We start from the raw sequence: 15958 nt of genomic DNA, 5'->3' as shown, positions 1-15958 counted from the left end.
CCCCACAGTAAGTGTAGAGAGGGGCAAAGGGTGGGTGCAGATACAGAGATATTCCAATTTATCTCAGAAAGGGGCTCCCACATGTAAATACCCCCCCTCCCATTCGCCATCACCTCCCCCCCCATCTTGTTATTATTATTTATCATCTGTATTGCCCTCCAGTGCTGGGCTCTGTACAGACACAGAAGAAAGTGATAATCCCTCCCCCAAGGCGTTTACAACTTTAGTATAATGCAAGAGTCAAGAGATGGATTCAGAGAGGAAACTACAAAGAAATCTCCCCTCCCGTTCCCCATCGCCTGGTCCCCGTCTCCTTTCCCATTCCCTATCACATCCAGGGGGGATTTTCCATCACTGGCACATTTTAACTCAAGACTGGATTATCGATCTAAGAGAGATGCTCCTGGAATGACGTGGGGGATATTCCCTGGCTTGTGTTATCCAGGAGGTCAGACTGGATGATCACAATAGGCCCCTGTGGCCTTGGAATCTATGGATCTCATGGTTGTGGTTGCCGGAGTGATTGCTTGCTTGGGGAAAGTGATATTGATTGAATTATTAAACATATGTTTAGCATCTTTTACCGCAGCGTAGCAGTTGGAAATGAGGCGAGCCCAGCCAACCCCAGTGTCCCACATGCCCAGCCAGCAACACCAAGGCCCAGCCGGCTGCTCGGGGCCCACGGCTTGAAAACCATCGACTGGAGGAGAGACTGGTGACATTGCCAACTCCTCCGATTGTGAGCCGGTGCTGGCCTTCCTGCATGTTTGGGAAGTGCCTGGCACTGGGCGCAGACTACCGTAAATAAAGGAATTAACGATGCACGCTGAATCTTTCTTGGGGTGGGGTGGTAGAGCCCCTCTGGCTGGGGGGCCCACCCCACGCTTCAGCCCCATTTCTCCACGAGTTGCCAAGGGCTGGCACAAATGTGTTTCTAGTTCCAGTGGGAAACGGGGCACAAATAAAGAATCACAAAGAACATAAAAAACCTACCATTTTCTATAGGCCGGAAAATCCCCCCCAATATTAGAGGAACGGCCCCGATATCTATGGCTGGGACCAGTATGTGTAAGTACTGAAAAACACCCTGACTCCGCCACCCCTCCAGACCCTCCAAGACACCCCCCGCCCCCAGACGCCAGAGAAAGCCCCACCCTAGTGCAGCCAGCCTCAAGAAACTACAACTCCCAGCAGTCTCCGCGGCGCGCAGCGCTCTTCCAGGCAATCAGGGACGGGCTTGTTAGTGGGTGCCAAGATGGCGGAGCCCAGGGGCTGAACAAGGAGGTGCTGTTTCGGCTGCCGAATGCGGGGACTGGAAGAGACCCCGGGTGTTTTTCCAGGGGGGAGCGAGACCGGGTGTTTTTCCTGGGGGGGATGGAGGGAGAGACCCGGGGTGTTTTTCCAGGGGGGCTGGGGAGAGAGAGACCCCGGGTGTTTTCCAGGGGGAGGCTGCCCTCGTCCCCCATAAGCAGGTGAAGGGGGCGCTGATAGATGGGGCTCACCCCCCGCTCCCACGGGGGAAGGGAGAGGTGATGGGGCTTCACTCCGCCAGCTCTGGCCACAGGAGCCTGCCGCTCCCCGAGCTGGGATCAGAACCAGGAGCCCGGCTTCCTCCCCTCCTGCTCTAAACCACAGGCCGCACTTGTTTCCTAGCTGGGGACTGGAAGGGGACCAGGAGTCCTGCCCCCAGCACCCACCTGCTCTGAGCGGCAGACTACAGTCGTGGGAATAGAGCTGCAGAGTCCTGCGCTGACCAGGCACCCCTGCCTCCATCTAAGTGAATCTTCTATTATAGAAACCAAAGACGGGCCTGCCGTACAGAACCGCAGGGAGAGGCAGGCGTGGGAGAAATCTATGAGGGGAACGGGGGAGAAATGTCCGTTGTGAACAAACTGCAGTGTCTTTTTCCTCCCTTTCAGAACAGAAAGATGAAGGTTGTCAATCTAAAACAGGCCATTCTCCAGGCCTGGAAAGAGCGATGGAGTGATTACCAATGGGCCATAAATATGAAGAAATTCTTCCCCAAAGGAGCCACATGGGACATACTTAATTTGGCAGGTCAGGATTTGGTTTTCTTTGGCTGCTTGGGTGCAAATGTTTGTATTATGTGCATGGTCCAAAGTGAGATGAATATATGATCTAGAAAAGCAAATAGCAGCACTTGTATTATATTCAAAGTCATTTCTGTGCTAGCCTGTAAACTTGCCATAGTTATCAGCACTGAAAACCTCCCCAGCAGTAAACGCTGGAAGCTAAGGCTTCTGCCCTCCAGAGACTTATACACCTGTGGAGTCCTTCGCTGAACTACTCATGGAATATTGGGGGATATATCATGATTGTTGGCTGCAATAACTTGCTGAACTATTACTGATGCCAAGAGAGATGCAGGATGGCTTAGTGGTTAGAGCACTAAATTGGGGCTAAAGTTCTATTCCCAGCTCTGCTACTGGTTTGCTTGAAAACCTTAAGCACCTGCTTGTGCCTCAGTTTCCCCAGCTATACAATGAGGATAAAGCACTTAAAGATCTATGGATTAAAAAGTGCTGTATAAGAACTGGGTATTTTTTTATTATTATAAGCATTAGGGATTATTATTTACTAGGTAACTGAAAGCATCTTCCAAGCTAAACATATCGTTAGAATTTGTTTTTCTCATCCCAGTTCAAGAAGGGAGATTGACACAAATCCTGCTAAACATTGTTAACCACGGAGTATTTGTAGGTAAAATAATTGCCAGGCTTTTATGCCAATTATGGTAATGTGTTGCTAGATTTTCCTGTGTGGTAAGTGTGTTTGACAGCCCTGTGTAAACTAACACAAATCACTTGTTCTTGAATTGATGTAAAGCAGTGGTTTTCAAAGAAAATAGTCCCTATTCAAATCAACATGAAAAACTGGACTGAATGTCCTCATTATGCTAGATGAAAGTTGGATCTCCCATAACCTAAAATCATATCTTCCCCACATGCAATTCTATTCATGTTAGTCTGTTTTCTGTTCAGTGAGGTGTGAGGAATTCTCTGTTTCACTTGTGATATCCCATTTCTGTTCCTTTCAATAGTTATTTACTGGTGCATTAACATAGGGCTTACAGAATTTACCAGACACCTACCAGCCAGAGGACTACACTTCCTAGCCAGAAACTAGTATGAAATCTGGGTTTCAAGGACACCCACAAGGCCCCGGAGTGATGTGTTGGTGAAAAGTCCAGCTCAGTCCTGCTGGGAAGAAGGAGGGTACTGTAATGCTTTGCCTGGACATTGCCTGAGAGTACCATTTTTGTAATATTACCTTCTGGCTTGCTTGCCCTCCAATTGCAAGCCCTCCCCTAACTAAAGAGAGCTCCCCAGTCACTAGTGGTGAATAGATTTTGGGTTTTTTTTTAAAAGCCCTGCATGATCTGATACTTGTCACTCAAAAGAATATACTGGGTATCACGTGATCCACATGGAAGATCAATGACTCTGAGTTACTACCATCAACTATTGTGTGCAGCAAATGATAAAAACCCTTCAGATGCCATTGTAATACGAGATAGCTAACCTCCCCCTCCCCCCAGATTCTTAAAATCGTAACTTTAAAAGTGCACCTATATTGAGAGACTAACTTGATTCGTAGCACAGGCATGGCTAGCAGCTGTGTATTCCTCCTTCCAGCCCTTACACTCCTCTTTGTCCAGTGTTTCTTTCCTTCACTCCTTTGTCTGCATTTTATCCTTTTAGCTGATAAACTCAGCACAGCGCTTCTACTTAGTTCTAGGTTGACTGCATTTAGCACAGTTTGGGCTAATATTTTCAAACCCAGGTATCTAAGGTTAGGCTCCTACATCCAGATTTAGGCACCTAAATCAAAATGGCCTGATCTGCCCCACCCCTGCTCCCATGAGGTTCTGGATAACATCAGCTCCCTCGTGACAGTGGGAACTGTAGATGCTGAGAATTGCATAAATTCAGGGCACTTCCATTTAGTTGCCTAAATCTGCATGTGGGGAGCTGAACTCTAGGCTGCTGAGTTTGAAACTTATGGCCCATATCAATCATGATAGCTTCTCTGTCCTCTCAGGGTCTCTGTCGAAACGGGGCAGCACCGGTGAAGCAGTGATTCCCCATTATGAATTGGCTAAACTGAGTGGAGTGGGTAGCAGGGGGGATGGGGTTGCAGAGCTGCAGGGAAAAGGCACTAGACGGACTCTGGAGACTTGGTTCTTGCCCCAGTTCTGTCACTGCTGCTCAACCTTTGGCAAGTGTGTTCCCCTCACTGTGGGTCTGTTTTCCCTTCCCCCACTGCCTGTCTTGTCTCTGTAGGGAGGGTAAGGACTGTCTCTTACTATGTGTTCACAGAATGGGTGTTTGGTCTTGAGTGAGGTTTCTAGCAGTGCTACCATAATACAAATAACGACAGGTTGTGGGAGCCCGGGGAGTTCTGGGTTGTCATTTGAAACAGCTGTGATGGTCACCCTTGTTCGTAATTTTGGATGAAGTGATTTCCTTTAAGCCTCCTTGTATTAGCCCTAGAATGATGCTTTTTTAATATATGGGCACTGCTTTCTAATCCAAAGAGCAAAGGAGAAAGTCTGGCAGCGAGATGCCAGGACAGCCCCAGTGCCTGACGAAGCTGTAGTGACACGTACATGATAGATCATAATGTCTGGCCTGGGCTGCGCCATGCTCCCTGGTTATAGGATGACTGGAAGGAGAAAAGTTACCATTAGAATTCTCTCTTTGGTGCGCAGAAAGATGCATTTAGCTTCCCGGTGTCCATAATCACTGAGCAAGAGCGAGGACGTGTCTTGCAGCCAACGATTCTGATTCAGTGCGTGATTTATTATTGTCTGGGGATTCAGGCTGGTGCATTATTTTTGAGCGGTTGCCCTTCATGAAAGTGAGGGATGCATTTATTTAGAGATTCCCAAATGGCAGCTTGAACCTCCAGCGTCTGGGCACCTCAAACTAATTAAAATAAATGCTGCAAAATGGGTCTGTCTTTGTGAGAAGCCTCCCTGCTCTGCTGCAGTAGTTCAAACTGTCAATTAAAAGCTTGACTGAACAGATAGGACATGCACTGCACCCATGAGCTGCCAAATCCAGGCTCTGGCAGTATGCCAGAGGAAGTGGGAGCCAAAAGCACATGGGCATTCTCAGCAGAGGGGTCATTTGCCAGTCCTGGTGAGTTCAGAAGTGAATAACAAAAGCCACCCAGCAGTGGCAGCCTCCAAAGGTATGTGTGAGGGGAGGTTCTCTCCCAGATCAATGGGCCCCAGTTCATCTTGGGCCAGTAAGTTGGAGAAAGGGTGATGCATACTGATAACAGCAACTTTCGTACAGTGGGGTCCATATTGGTCCAAGAGTCTCTGCAAGAGCTGAGTTAACTGCAGGATGCTTTGTTTCCTAAATTATTTATTGTCCTGTGCTACTGGGAGTGGAAAGTTGTAGGGCTCATTTAATTTGAAGAAGGCTTTGTTCTAAATCTTTGTGATCAGCAATATTTTCTTTGCCTCCCTTCCTGCTTCTGGGATGTACCAAAAAATGAAAGATCATGTGTTACCTGAACTGAAATCTCTGGCCTTTCTTGTTTTAATTGCAGAAGCTCTTCTCGAACAGGCCATGATTGGCCCATCACCCAACCCACTGATCTTGTCCTACCTGAAATATGCAATCAGTTCTCAGGTAATAATCCTCCCTAGCACTTCTCCTTTTCAAGTGCATTACAGACTGATGAATTAACCTTCCTAACTCCGAGTTAGGGGACTTGTTATTCCTGGGAAACCGAGTTTCAGAGGTTAAGTGTCTTGTCTAGAGCCACAGAGGGAGTCTATGTGAGAGCCAGGATTAGAATTCAGGATTTCCTGTCTCCCAGTCCTGCGCTCTGATCACTTGATCATGCTTCTTTCCTCTGCAAGGAGACAGTGGCAGAGTGTCCCCTTGATCAGTGTGTGCCAAAGCAATACAGTTTCTGTAATCAGTGTGTAACCAATAGAGGCCTGTGCTACAGGAGGTCATAGAGATCCCTTGGCCTCTAGACAAGGCCTCATCTGCTAGACACTTGCTTTCCTTAGCTTGTTATTTAAAATTGTAGCTTAATGTGAAGTTTGTGTAAAGCAAATCAGTGATCACCTAAAAATGTCCGTTTCAATTTGTGCTGGGTCAGTTCTCATGCCCCTTTTTAAGAGACAAGTAGCACAGCCATAAACTGGCCTCATTATTCCTTGGCAGGAGAAATTGTATTTTAAAATGTTACCTAGTAACATTCTTGCTCTTTTTTTGTTTTGTTTTGTTTTGTTCCTAGATGGTGTCTTATTCCACTGTCCTGACGGCCATCAGTAAGGTAGATCTTGATGGATGCTTTCTTTCATTTTACCTACAATCTATTTATCCATTTCTAGCCCACTAACTCCTGCCAGATATAGGTCAAGTGGAAAATGACATCCTTTGCTGAATCAGCAATTATCAGATGGCACAAACCAAAGAGATTACGCTTCCCTGTCCCTGCTATGTGGAACAAGCTGTTCACCGTCAATGGGAAGAGATCAGTTTGCCTTTCCTTTGGGAAACTGCATGCAGGTTTAAAAGCCTAATCCATCTAATATGTGCATATGACGCATTTAAAATCACATCCTGGCACTTCCTTTTCGCTGCAGTCGACAACGCCAGCATTGGCGGGGGAATCCAGAGGTTGATACTTAAAACCAGCAACATGGGGGAACGTAGCGCTGCCTGTTAAAGCAATGTTATATCCAGAAACTGTTGCTTTTTCTCTTTGACTGAAGCAGTGTTAACGTCTTAGCCAGCATAACTGGTATGAAATGTCCCTGGAGCTGAGGTTACACATGAAGGGTCAATTCCACAAGTACGCAGCACCCAACAGCTCTCACTGTTCATGGAGGATTGGTCCATCAATGCCTATTAACCAAGATGGTCAGGGATGCAGCCCCATGCTCTGGGTGTGCCAAGCCTCTGATGGCCAGAAGCTGGGAGTGGCTGATAGGATGGATCACTCAGTGACTGCCTGTTCTGTTCATTCCCCTTGAAGCACCTGGCATTGGCCACTGTCAGAAGACAGGATACTGAGCTAGATGGACCCTTGGTCTGACCAGTCTGGCTGTTCTGACTGAGCAATGAGCCCTTCTGAAAATCTGCCCACGGAGACCTTGTCATTCAGAGGCAAATGCACTCCCAGACACGGGAGCGATGGGTAAAACGTGGTTAATATGAAAGCTTGCTAGTAGCTGCTAGAGTAAGTTCCCTGCTCAGTGAGTCGGGAGGCTGACAGAGATCACTTGAAGAGTGAGAGTGTGCGAGCAGTGGGCGGGTGAGATTTTCTTTGCTTTAGATGGTAATAAAATTTCCAACCCCTGGTGACCCCTTCACTGCCTTTCATGACCCCCTCCTGGCCGGTCACAACCACCAGCTGAGAAACACTGAGCTAGAATCCTAGAAATGTAGGACTGGAAAGATCTTGATGGGTCGTTTAGCCCAGTCCCCTGCACTGAGGCAGAACTAAGGATTATCTAGACCATCCCTGACAGGTGTTTGTCTAACCCGGCGATATTCAGACTGAGGCTTGTGAGGCACAAGTGACTCTGCAGCGCCTCATATTAAAATACCGCCTGGTTTCATTATTAACCGGTCAGGATGCTTTTGCTAACTTAACCAAGTAAATTATCAACTTGCACTAAGTTATTAATGTATCTGCGGGGAGAATAATATAGGTATAAAAAACCTAAATACTTCCCCTGTCACACTGGTTCAATATGACTAGCGCTATAGTAAATGAAACCAGGAATTCACCCCATTGTGGCTCTTTTGGGTACTGTTGATCGGTAGTTTGTCTCCTGAATCACTGAGGTCTGAGTATCACTGGTCTAACCTGCTCTTAAAAATCTTCTGTGATGGAGATTCTCCAATCTCCCTAGGGAATTTGTTCCAGTGTTTAACGACCCTGGCAGTTAGGGAGTTTTTCCTAATGTCCAACCTAAATCTCCATTGCTGCATTTTAAGCTTGGTACTTCTTGTCCTGTCCTCAGTGGACAAGGAGAGCAATGTATCACCCTCCTCGTTAGAACAACCTCTTACATACTTGAAGACGGTTTATCATGTCCCTCACTCAGTCTTCTCTTCTCCAGACTAAACAACCCCATTTTTTTCAATCTTTCATCGTAAGTCATGTTTTCTAGACCTTTAACCATTTTTTGTTGCCCTCCTCTGGACTTTCTGCAATTTGTCTACATCTTTCCTGAAGCGGAGTGCCCAGAACTGCCTTTTCGGTGTTGAGCAGAGTGGCAGAATTACTTCTTGTATCTTGCTCACAACACTCCTGCTAATACATCCCTACTTCATTTCTGAGGAGCTGTTGAACCAGCTGCTAATAAAAACTCTTGGCTGGGAGCTCGGTGTCCTATCCTGCAGTGAGACACAGACTTTTTAACTTTCTTTTTTAAAAACTGACATCTGTATTCAGTGCATCTGGTTTTAAAACCCCTTTGTGTTCCTGTGTTGCAGTTCGATGACTTCTCCCGAGATCTCTGTGTCCAGTCACTGCTGGAGATCATGGACATGTTTTGTGATCGGCTCAGGTACAGTGCTGTGCTTCCATTGCATTGTGCTCTATTCTAAAGGCTTGTGTGATAGTGCTGGCGGGGGAGCTGTTCCAGTGCCCGCAAAGATTGAGAACGCTGATGAGCCAGGAGCAGTGGGTATCTAGGGCAGCGGTTCACAAACTGTGAGTCTCTCCCCCCAGTGGGGTCACGCCATCAGCAGGGGGTCTAGTGAGTGGAGAAAGCCATTTTGCTCTTCTCAGTGTGACCTTGCATGTATGGTGCGTGTGAGGTCACGGTGCATGGAGGATGCTGTTTTGCACCACAAAGTGACATCCTCTGCACAGTGTGACCTCACACGCACCGTACGTACGAGGTCATGCTGCATGGAGGACGCCATTTCATAGAGCAAAAGGGGGTTGTCCATGCAACATGACCTCAGGTACGGTGTGTGCGAGGTAACACTGTGCAGAGGACTCCATTTTGCTCTTGAAAATGATGTCCTCCGTGCTGTCTGGGGTCCCAGGAGGAAATAGTTCACTAAAATGGGATCATGCTGATCCAGAGATGTTGGAGCTGGGGAGCTTACCTCCCTCAGCTCTGCACATGCACCTTGATTGACAGCCCTCCTGCCCGTCCAGTCCTGGCTCCCCACACAGCTGCACTAAACACGGAACAGGAATTGCCAGAGTGGCTCAAACCAGTAGCCCACCTAGGCTAGTGTCCTTTCGCTGACCATGGCCAGCGCCTACTTTATAGGAAGGTACAAGAAACCTTGTATCTGGCAGTTCTGGGGTAACCAGCCTCCAGGGAAAGATTTCTTCCTGGTTCCCAGTAGTTAGAGGTAGGCTTAAGCCCTGAAGCTTGTGGGATTATATGCCTGCTAACGCATCTCAGTCCTCACCTGCAGCTCCTCCTGCTCCACAATCCTGGGCTGTGCACACTCAGTGCAGCCGATGCACCTCTTTGCTGCACCCTTCTGTCTTGGAACAGAGCTGGCCAATCTCGCAACCTTGAGCATTTGCCTTTGTGCTAGTCAGTAGGCGTTTGCTGTGAGGCTGCTGACGGTGTCTCCAGAAAGTGAGTGAGGGGCTGATGTTCTATCAATGATTCAGGGCAATCGAAAAAATCCAGAAAGCTTGTGGTTTACCTTAAAACCCAGATAAACCTGTTGAAAGGTATAAACGATATTGCTGAGCTTAGTGTGTGCAGGGCAGTGAATTGATGGGGTCGGAAGGAGAAAATAGCTGCTCTTAGGTTTCATGAAGCAGAATTGCAACAATTAATATTAATTTGTCACCAACTGTTGCCAAGTAGCTGCCACTGGCCAAATACAAAGCTAGTCTCTTCATCCAATCCCGGCTTAATTTGGTCCTCCATTTAATTAGATCAAAACCTCTTAAACCAAATGATTTGTGCTCCAGAGGGACTTCCACCCCTTGGTGTGTCGATCAATGCTGATCATTGCTAGCGAGATAATTCATTTGGGGACTTAGAAAAGGCCAGGAAGAGCCCGTGCTGGTGAGATGTTTCAGCCATGCTGGAGGTTATAGGCATGGCACAGCGCTGGGCAAGCTGAGCGGGGAAATCAATGGGTGGATGAAATTCAGCCACATATTTCAGCCAGAGTGAATAGGAGGAAGGACGGGCCGGTGGTTAAGGTGCAGCCTGAGACTCGAGATGCGTGGGTTCAATTCCTCAGCTTCCTGTATGACCGCGAGCATCTTCCTTAGGGTTTGTATACACTGTAACACTACAGCTGCACTGCTGTGGCACTATAGGGTAGACGCTTCCTACAGCGACGAAAGGGCTTCCTCCTTCACAGTAGTAAATCCACCTCTCCAAGAGGCGGTAGCTAGGTTCACGGGTGAATTAGTCCATGACCTAGCAGTGTCTGCACCTGGGCTTCTGCACTGCCCGGGGTGTGGTTTTTTCACAGCCCTGAGGGATGTCATTAAGCCAACCTCACTGTGAAGGGTCCTTAGCTGTTTGGATGCTGCAGTGGTGGGGGAGCCTGGCTGGAATAAGGGAAAGCTCCTGAAATGAGGCATTCAAACCTAATCTTGTCTTCCGCCCTCCTCTCTCAGCTGCCATGGCAAAGCGGAGGAGTGCATTGGCCTATGTCGGGCCCTGATGAGTGCCCTCAACTGGATGCTGCGCTGCGCGGCCTTCTATGCAGAGAAGTTCAAAGAGATGCTGGACCAGGCGGCTGCTGAGAACCAGCTGAAGATGTGCCTGGAGCGGCTGGAGAAGATCCTGGGTAGTACCAAAAACCAGGCCTTGATTCACATCGGCAAGCTGGAGGAGACGTGTATGTTGCTCAGCCGCTACCTGCGTAGGCCCCGTCCGTCCCACGCCCTCCCCTCAGCTCCTCTTGCTGATGTCTCTGCCATGGCCAGACCTGCGCTCCCGAGAACACTGTCACCACCCTCCTCTCCATCACCTGGGGGAATCATCTTTGACTCGTCCTCTCCCCAACCCTGCTCAGCTTCCCCCCCACATCTCTCAGACCGCCATTCACCTGCCATCTCAATCACTGTAGCCTCCGCTCCCTGACGAGACACCCGCATTGCCTGCCTTCCAGGCCCTGCTGCCTCTTAGTGTAGAGGCTGGGGGAGCTAACGGCTGCTGCAGGCTGGCTCCTTTCTTTATAGCTTTCCCAAGGACACCTGGAGAGGGAGCTGTGCAAAACCAAGCTGTGCCTAGAGCACCTTGGAAGCAGTACAGAGCCTGGCTGGGGTTTCCACAGGCGCCTGTGGGAGTCAGCTACCTGATTCCCACTGCAATCCGGCAGGATTGGGCTCCCTACTTCCTTGAGCTCCTGGGCAAATCCCAGCCCTTGTCAGGATCTCTCAGCCGTGCAAACCTACCTGGGCTCTCGTGTGCTCCCTGGGATCCCCGCGTTGAAAATCAAATATTCCTCCCCCCCTTCCAGCTTCCTGGAGCACCGTGGAGCAGTCGCTGATCAAACTGGGGGAGCATCTGGGCAGCCTCAGCAACCCCCAGCTCCGGAGCCAGGCGGACGAGTGCATCTCCCTGATCAAGAGGTAGCCAAGAACTGGGGGGGGCTAAGAACTGGGGTGGGCCATCGACCTGCTCTGCCGGCGCTGCCTGTTGGCTGGGGACGTAGGCACGTCCCAGGAGGGGTCACCACTGATGCTGGTGGACTCTGTTTCTGCCCCTGCTCCTCTGCTGACAGCCGGAAGATGCCTCCTGCTCCCTCCCTGCCGCTCCTGCCTCTGGCCTGGCGGAGGGGTTGGGAGCTGGCAGCGGGGAGTGGGAGGGAGGATGTAGGGCTAGGTGGGATTCAGACACCATTCTTCCCAACGGCTGGAAGTCTCCCTCGTGGGACCCCCTCAGCAGCCCCTCCCCCTTTAATTCTCCAGCCTTGTCTACATGGGAACAGGACCGGAATGATGTCCATGTGGACTCTGTTCTGAACTAAGAGCGCCCATGCAGGGAACTATTCTGGACTAGCCAGAGACCCTTAAACTCACACCTGTCCTTATTCCGGACTAACTTCCCAGTGCACAGCCCCAGGCGTTAAACGCCTGAGACCTAGCCAGTGCCCAAAGATTGCCAGAGCCCATCCTGACCCAGACATGGCAGCAGCACGGGAGGGTTGAAACCTAATGACCTTCAGCTCTGACCAGGTGTAGCATCTCCCCCCATCATTCGAACCCCCTGCCCGATCACCGCTGTTCTTCGTTTGCAGCATCCCCACCATGCTCTCGGCCCACTCCGAGCAGCTGCACAAAACCGGCTTCCCCACTGTGCATGCCGTGGTGCTGCTGGAAGGAACCATGAACCTCACAGGAGAGACCCAGCCTCTGGTGGAACAGTTGATGATGGTGAAGCGGATGCAGGTACAGCGAGATCGGAGGATGAGGAGTGGCAGCTTGTTTCCTCCCTTTCCTGGGTGAATCCTGACTCAGAAAAGCAGCGTGGCCTAGTGGGACTGGGAGCTGGGCCTCCTGAGCTCTCATCCCGGCTGTGGTGCTGAATCTGTTCGTGACATTGGCAGGTCACTTGCCCTCTTGGCGTCTGAGCTTGCACAGAGGGGGTGTGACCGAAGCTGGCCCCTGATCTCACACAGAAATGCAGGGAAGTACGACTCCCTCCAAATCCAGTAATGTGTCACCTATCTTAGTGCCAGGTGGGTCTGTGCCCTGCGCTAATGGCTGGTCCGTGTAGGATGTTTAGGGGTAGGATGGGGTTACTCCATCCAGCTCCGGTGGGGGAGGCTCCTGCTTTTAAATCAAGAGGCTCCAGGTTCGATCCCCACTGATGACCAACGCAGCAAGGTGTGCGTGGGGCTGAGGAAGTGGAGTGGAGAGAAGGGGGTGGTATAAACTGGACTCTCCGGGCCTGAGATCTGTCTCATTTCACTTGTAGCGCATTCCCTCGCCTCTCTTTGTGCTGGAGATCTGGAAAGCCTGCTTCGTAGGCCTGATCGAGTCCCCCGAGGGCACAGAGGAGCTGAAATGGACGGCCTTCACCTTCCTTAAGGTAACTCCTCATCTTGCACCCGTCCCCGCCAAGAGCCATCAGCGAGGTGCAGCTCAGGAAAGAGCCCAGAGTCTGTCCTTGCCTGGCTGCTCCAGGATGCTGCTGAGCAATTCTCTCTCCTCTCCCACTGTGTCCCCCTTTTCATGCCCCAGCTGTGCAGAGCACGTTAAATGGCAGGCTCTGAGGCTGAGCCCGCGGGCAGCGTCCCTTTACACAAGCTGCTTAACGCTGATTTGTCTGGGGCTTATTTTAGTTTTGCAAAACCGCTTTCATCTCACTTTGTCCTTGGCTGTGGGGCGCGGCTGGTCCTGGACCTGCGTCCTTGTGGGATACGACATTGACTTGACTTGATCCGGCTGTATGCAGAGATGCCCTGATCTTATTAGTCAGCCAAGAGCTGGCTCAGCAACGTGGAGGATCCCAGCGTTCAAATCTCAATAGCTCCTTTGCCTCCTTCCCCTCATGCCTTTCTCCGCCAGGCCTTTGGTTCCTCTGTGCCCTTTATCATTGTAGCGGTGTGGGAAAGGATGGTGGTGTGGTGGGTAAAGCACTGGGTTGAGACCCAGAAGAGCTGGGTTCTGTTCTCAGCACTGCCGTGTTGCTTTACCCGTGCCTGCCTCGGTTTCCCCATCTGTAAAACAAGGGTGATAGTTTTCCCTTGCAGGAAGGCCTTGCTTGCAGAATGCTTTATACATGCTAAATGACTGTCCGGTTTAGGTCAGCGAGGGGCAGTAAGTGTTGTGTTAAGCACCCAGTGCTGTTACTTTTTCACATTCCTCCTTTGTCCTTGGCAGACTGAAAGGTTCTGTGTGTAGCTTCTTTCTTTCCCTCCCTCCCCTATGTAAACAGCAGCAGATGGCCCCAGATTTCCTTTCCCAGCTCTTGTCCACTCTTCGTAAAAAAGACGTGACGGTAACTGAGTTCACACAACAAGCCCAGCAGATTACAACTTCGCATTCCCCCGTCTCATTCCCTGTAATCCCCCAGGGACTGACGGGTGTGAAGGGAATTGGTGACTGAGTGGAAGTGAACAGACCCTCCGGCTTCAGGGCCAGAGCTAGCTCTGAGTGATGGGGAGGTGGGTTAGGAAGAAACTGTGAAACTTCCCTTTTGTGCGGGTTAGTCCATAAATGTCCACTGGGGGGGTCTCCTCCCACCTTCCTCTGGAACAGCTGGTGCCAGGGTGCTGATGGAGACAGGAGGTTGACTAGATGGATTGGTGCAGGTCTGTGTGGCAGCTCAAAGGGTTTTTTTCTAGGGCCGGCATCTTCAGTCTTGGCGTTCTGCCTCTGGAGTACGAGCCACATATCATGCTGCATGAGCCCGAGTCTCTGCGCCCGGGAGCTCTGCTTAGAGTTACATGTTTAAAAGCCTGTTTCTTTCAGATCCCTCAGGTTCTGGTTAAACTGAAGAAATATCCCCAGGGAGAGAAAGTGAGTTGCTGTGACGGTTGGTATTTATTATTGACCACTTACATGCAGCAGTGTGTGTATGTACAGTGTATACACTCACAAGATCATGTTTCATCGAGGTGCCTAGGGAGCAGATGAAAGGGGGCCCTATTGTGCTAGGTGCTGCAGACAGTCCCTTCCCCAGAGAGCTCATGGTCTAATAGCCCAGGGGGGTATGTGTGTATCACATGCTTTGTAACTTGTCGTGGCCAAGGGCAGCGCCTGCGCCAAGAAGCGCACAGTCTAAAAGATGAGACGTGACCGATGGAGGAGACAAACTCATGGGCTGTATCGGTGGGATGCAGGGGATACCATAATAGCTGACGCAGGCTGAAACTCCTTGAAGGAGGTTTATAGCTAATGGTCACAAGTCGTCCCTGCCTGGCTGCTCTTAGAAGGGAGTTCAGGGCCTGACTTTCCTGGCAAGCACCTGCAGCTCCTGTTGGTGCGGGGGGTGCGTTCTCTGTACTGTGACTTCCATGGGAGCTGGCACCTCTAAATATGAGACTATCTCTGTGCAGCTTTCTCCGTGTCCCTGAAGCAGCAGTAGGCTCATTAGTCCCTTTGCTAAGGTCACGCTGACCGGCTGGCGCATCTCCGCTCCCCCAGCACGAAGCTGCGCAGAGTTCTGCAGCTGGTGCGGCAGAGTCGAGGCCAAGGTTCTAAGGGGCTTTGCTGCTTCAGCTGAAAGAACCTCTCGTACCTTGTGAAACGAGGTCTGATCGAGCACTTGCCTCTTGTGCGACTGCAGGATTTCACCGAGGACGTGAATTGTGCCTTTGAGTTCCTGCTGAAACTCACCCCTCTGCTGGACAAAGCCGATCAGCGATGCAAGTGAGTCCTCCCCCTGCCGTGTCCACGCCTGATCTCCGAGCACCCCGGAGAAAGGGCAAGGCTGCTATATGCCACAGGCAGGGCCTCTCCTTCTCCCTGCTGTGGGAATGATTGGATGCCGCTGAGAACCACTGAGCACCACGCAGAACAACCGGGGCAGCGTGTCCCTCATGCCGGATGATCCCCACAGCCCCAAACATGTAAACCGGCCTGTGTCCTTGGAATAAGACCATTTGGAAAACTTAGATCCAATTTTATTTTTAATCCCTAGCTTCAGAGCACTTGGATCTGTGGCAAAACGACCAGCCCAGCCTTAGGTTTGTGGTTACGGTGTCACTGCTTTGCTCTGACTGTTGAGGGGGTGCTGGACAGCTGCTGGCGTGTTTCCTGCTGTCGGTTAATGTGGCTGAAGTGCAGTTTGGAGAGGACAGTTTTTCTCTCCCAAAGTGACACAGGCCTCATTTCCCCGCCCCACAGCAAGTGTTTAACAGCTGAGTGTTGGCTGAGCCACCTTAATAACTCTCTGCTGTCGCACTGTGCAAACAAACAAGGCTGGGGAAATATTGTTAACCTCCTTTAGCAGCACTGACATGCCCAGGATTGCACAGAGGCCTTGCAACGCCAGAGAGAG

At 50.4% G+C, this 15958-nt stretch overlaps 1 protein-coding gene across 4 annotated transcripts in view; it reads left to right on the top strand.

Annotated features, from left to right (window-relative positions):
• Positions 1-1178: 1178 nt before the first annotated feature.
• Positions 1179-15958, top strand: part of MED24 (mediator complex subunit 24) — a 33906-nt gene continuing 19126 nt past the window's right edge. For 3 of the 4 annotated variants that reach the window (XM_067541246.1, XM_067541244.1, XM_067541247.1), the window contains exons 1-11: positions 1241-1284; positions 1920-2058; positions 5584-5666; positions 6286-6324; positions 8499-8572; positions 10621-10844; positions 11469-11580; positions 12249-12399; positions 12929-13042; positions 14428-14475; positions 15245-15327. In XM_067541246.1, coding sequence (XP_067397347.1) covers positions 1929-2058; positions 5584-5666; positions 6286-6324; positions 8499-8572; positions 10621-10844; positions 11469-11580; positions 12249-12399; positions 12929-13042; positions 14428-14475; positions 15245-15327 — 1058 coding nt within the window. In that variant the 5' untranslated portion in view covers positions 1241-1284; positions 1920-1928. Of the gene's footprint in view, positions 1285-1919; positions 2059-5583; positions 5667-6285; positions 6325-8498; positions 8573-10620; positions 10845-11468; positions 11581-12248; positions 12400-12928; positions 13043-14427; positions 14476-15244; positions 15328-15958 lie in introns of all 4 variants that reach the window. The other variant, XM_067541245.1, reaches the window with a different exon arrangement.

Source organism: Emydura macquarii, unplaced genomic scaffold, assembly GCF_026122565.2.
Source record: "Emydura macquarii macquarii isolate MOO-44397 ecotype Brisbane River unplaced genomic scaffold, CSIRO-AGI_Emac_v2 contig_629, whole genome shotgun sequence".
Taxonomy (NCBI): domain Eukaryota; kingdom Metazoa; phylum Chordata; order Testudines; family Chelidae; genus Emydura; species Emydura macquarii.
Note: the sequence above shows the minus strand (reverse complement) of the source record. Positions and strands in the feature narration are given on the sequence as shown.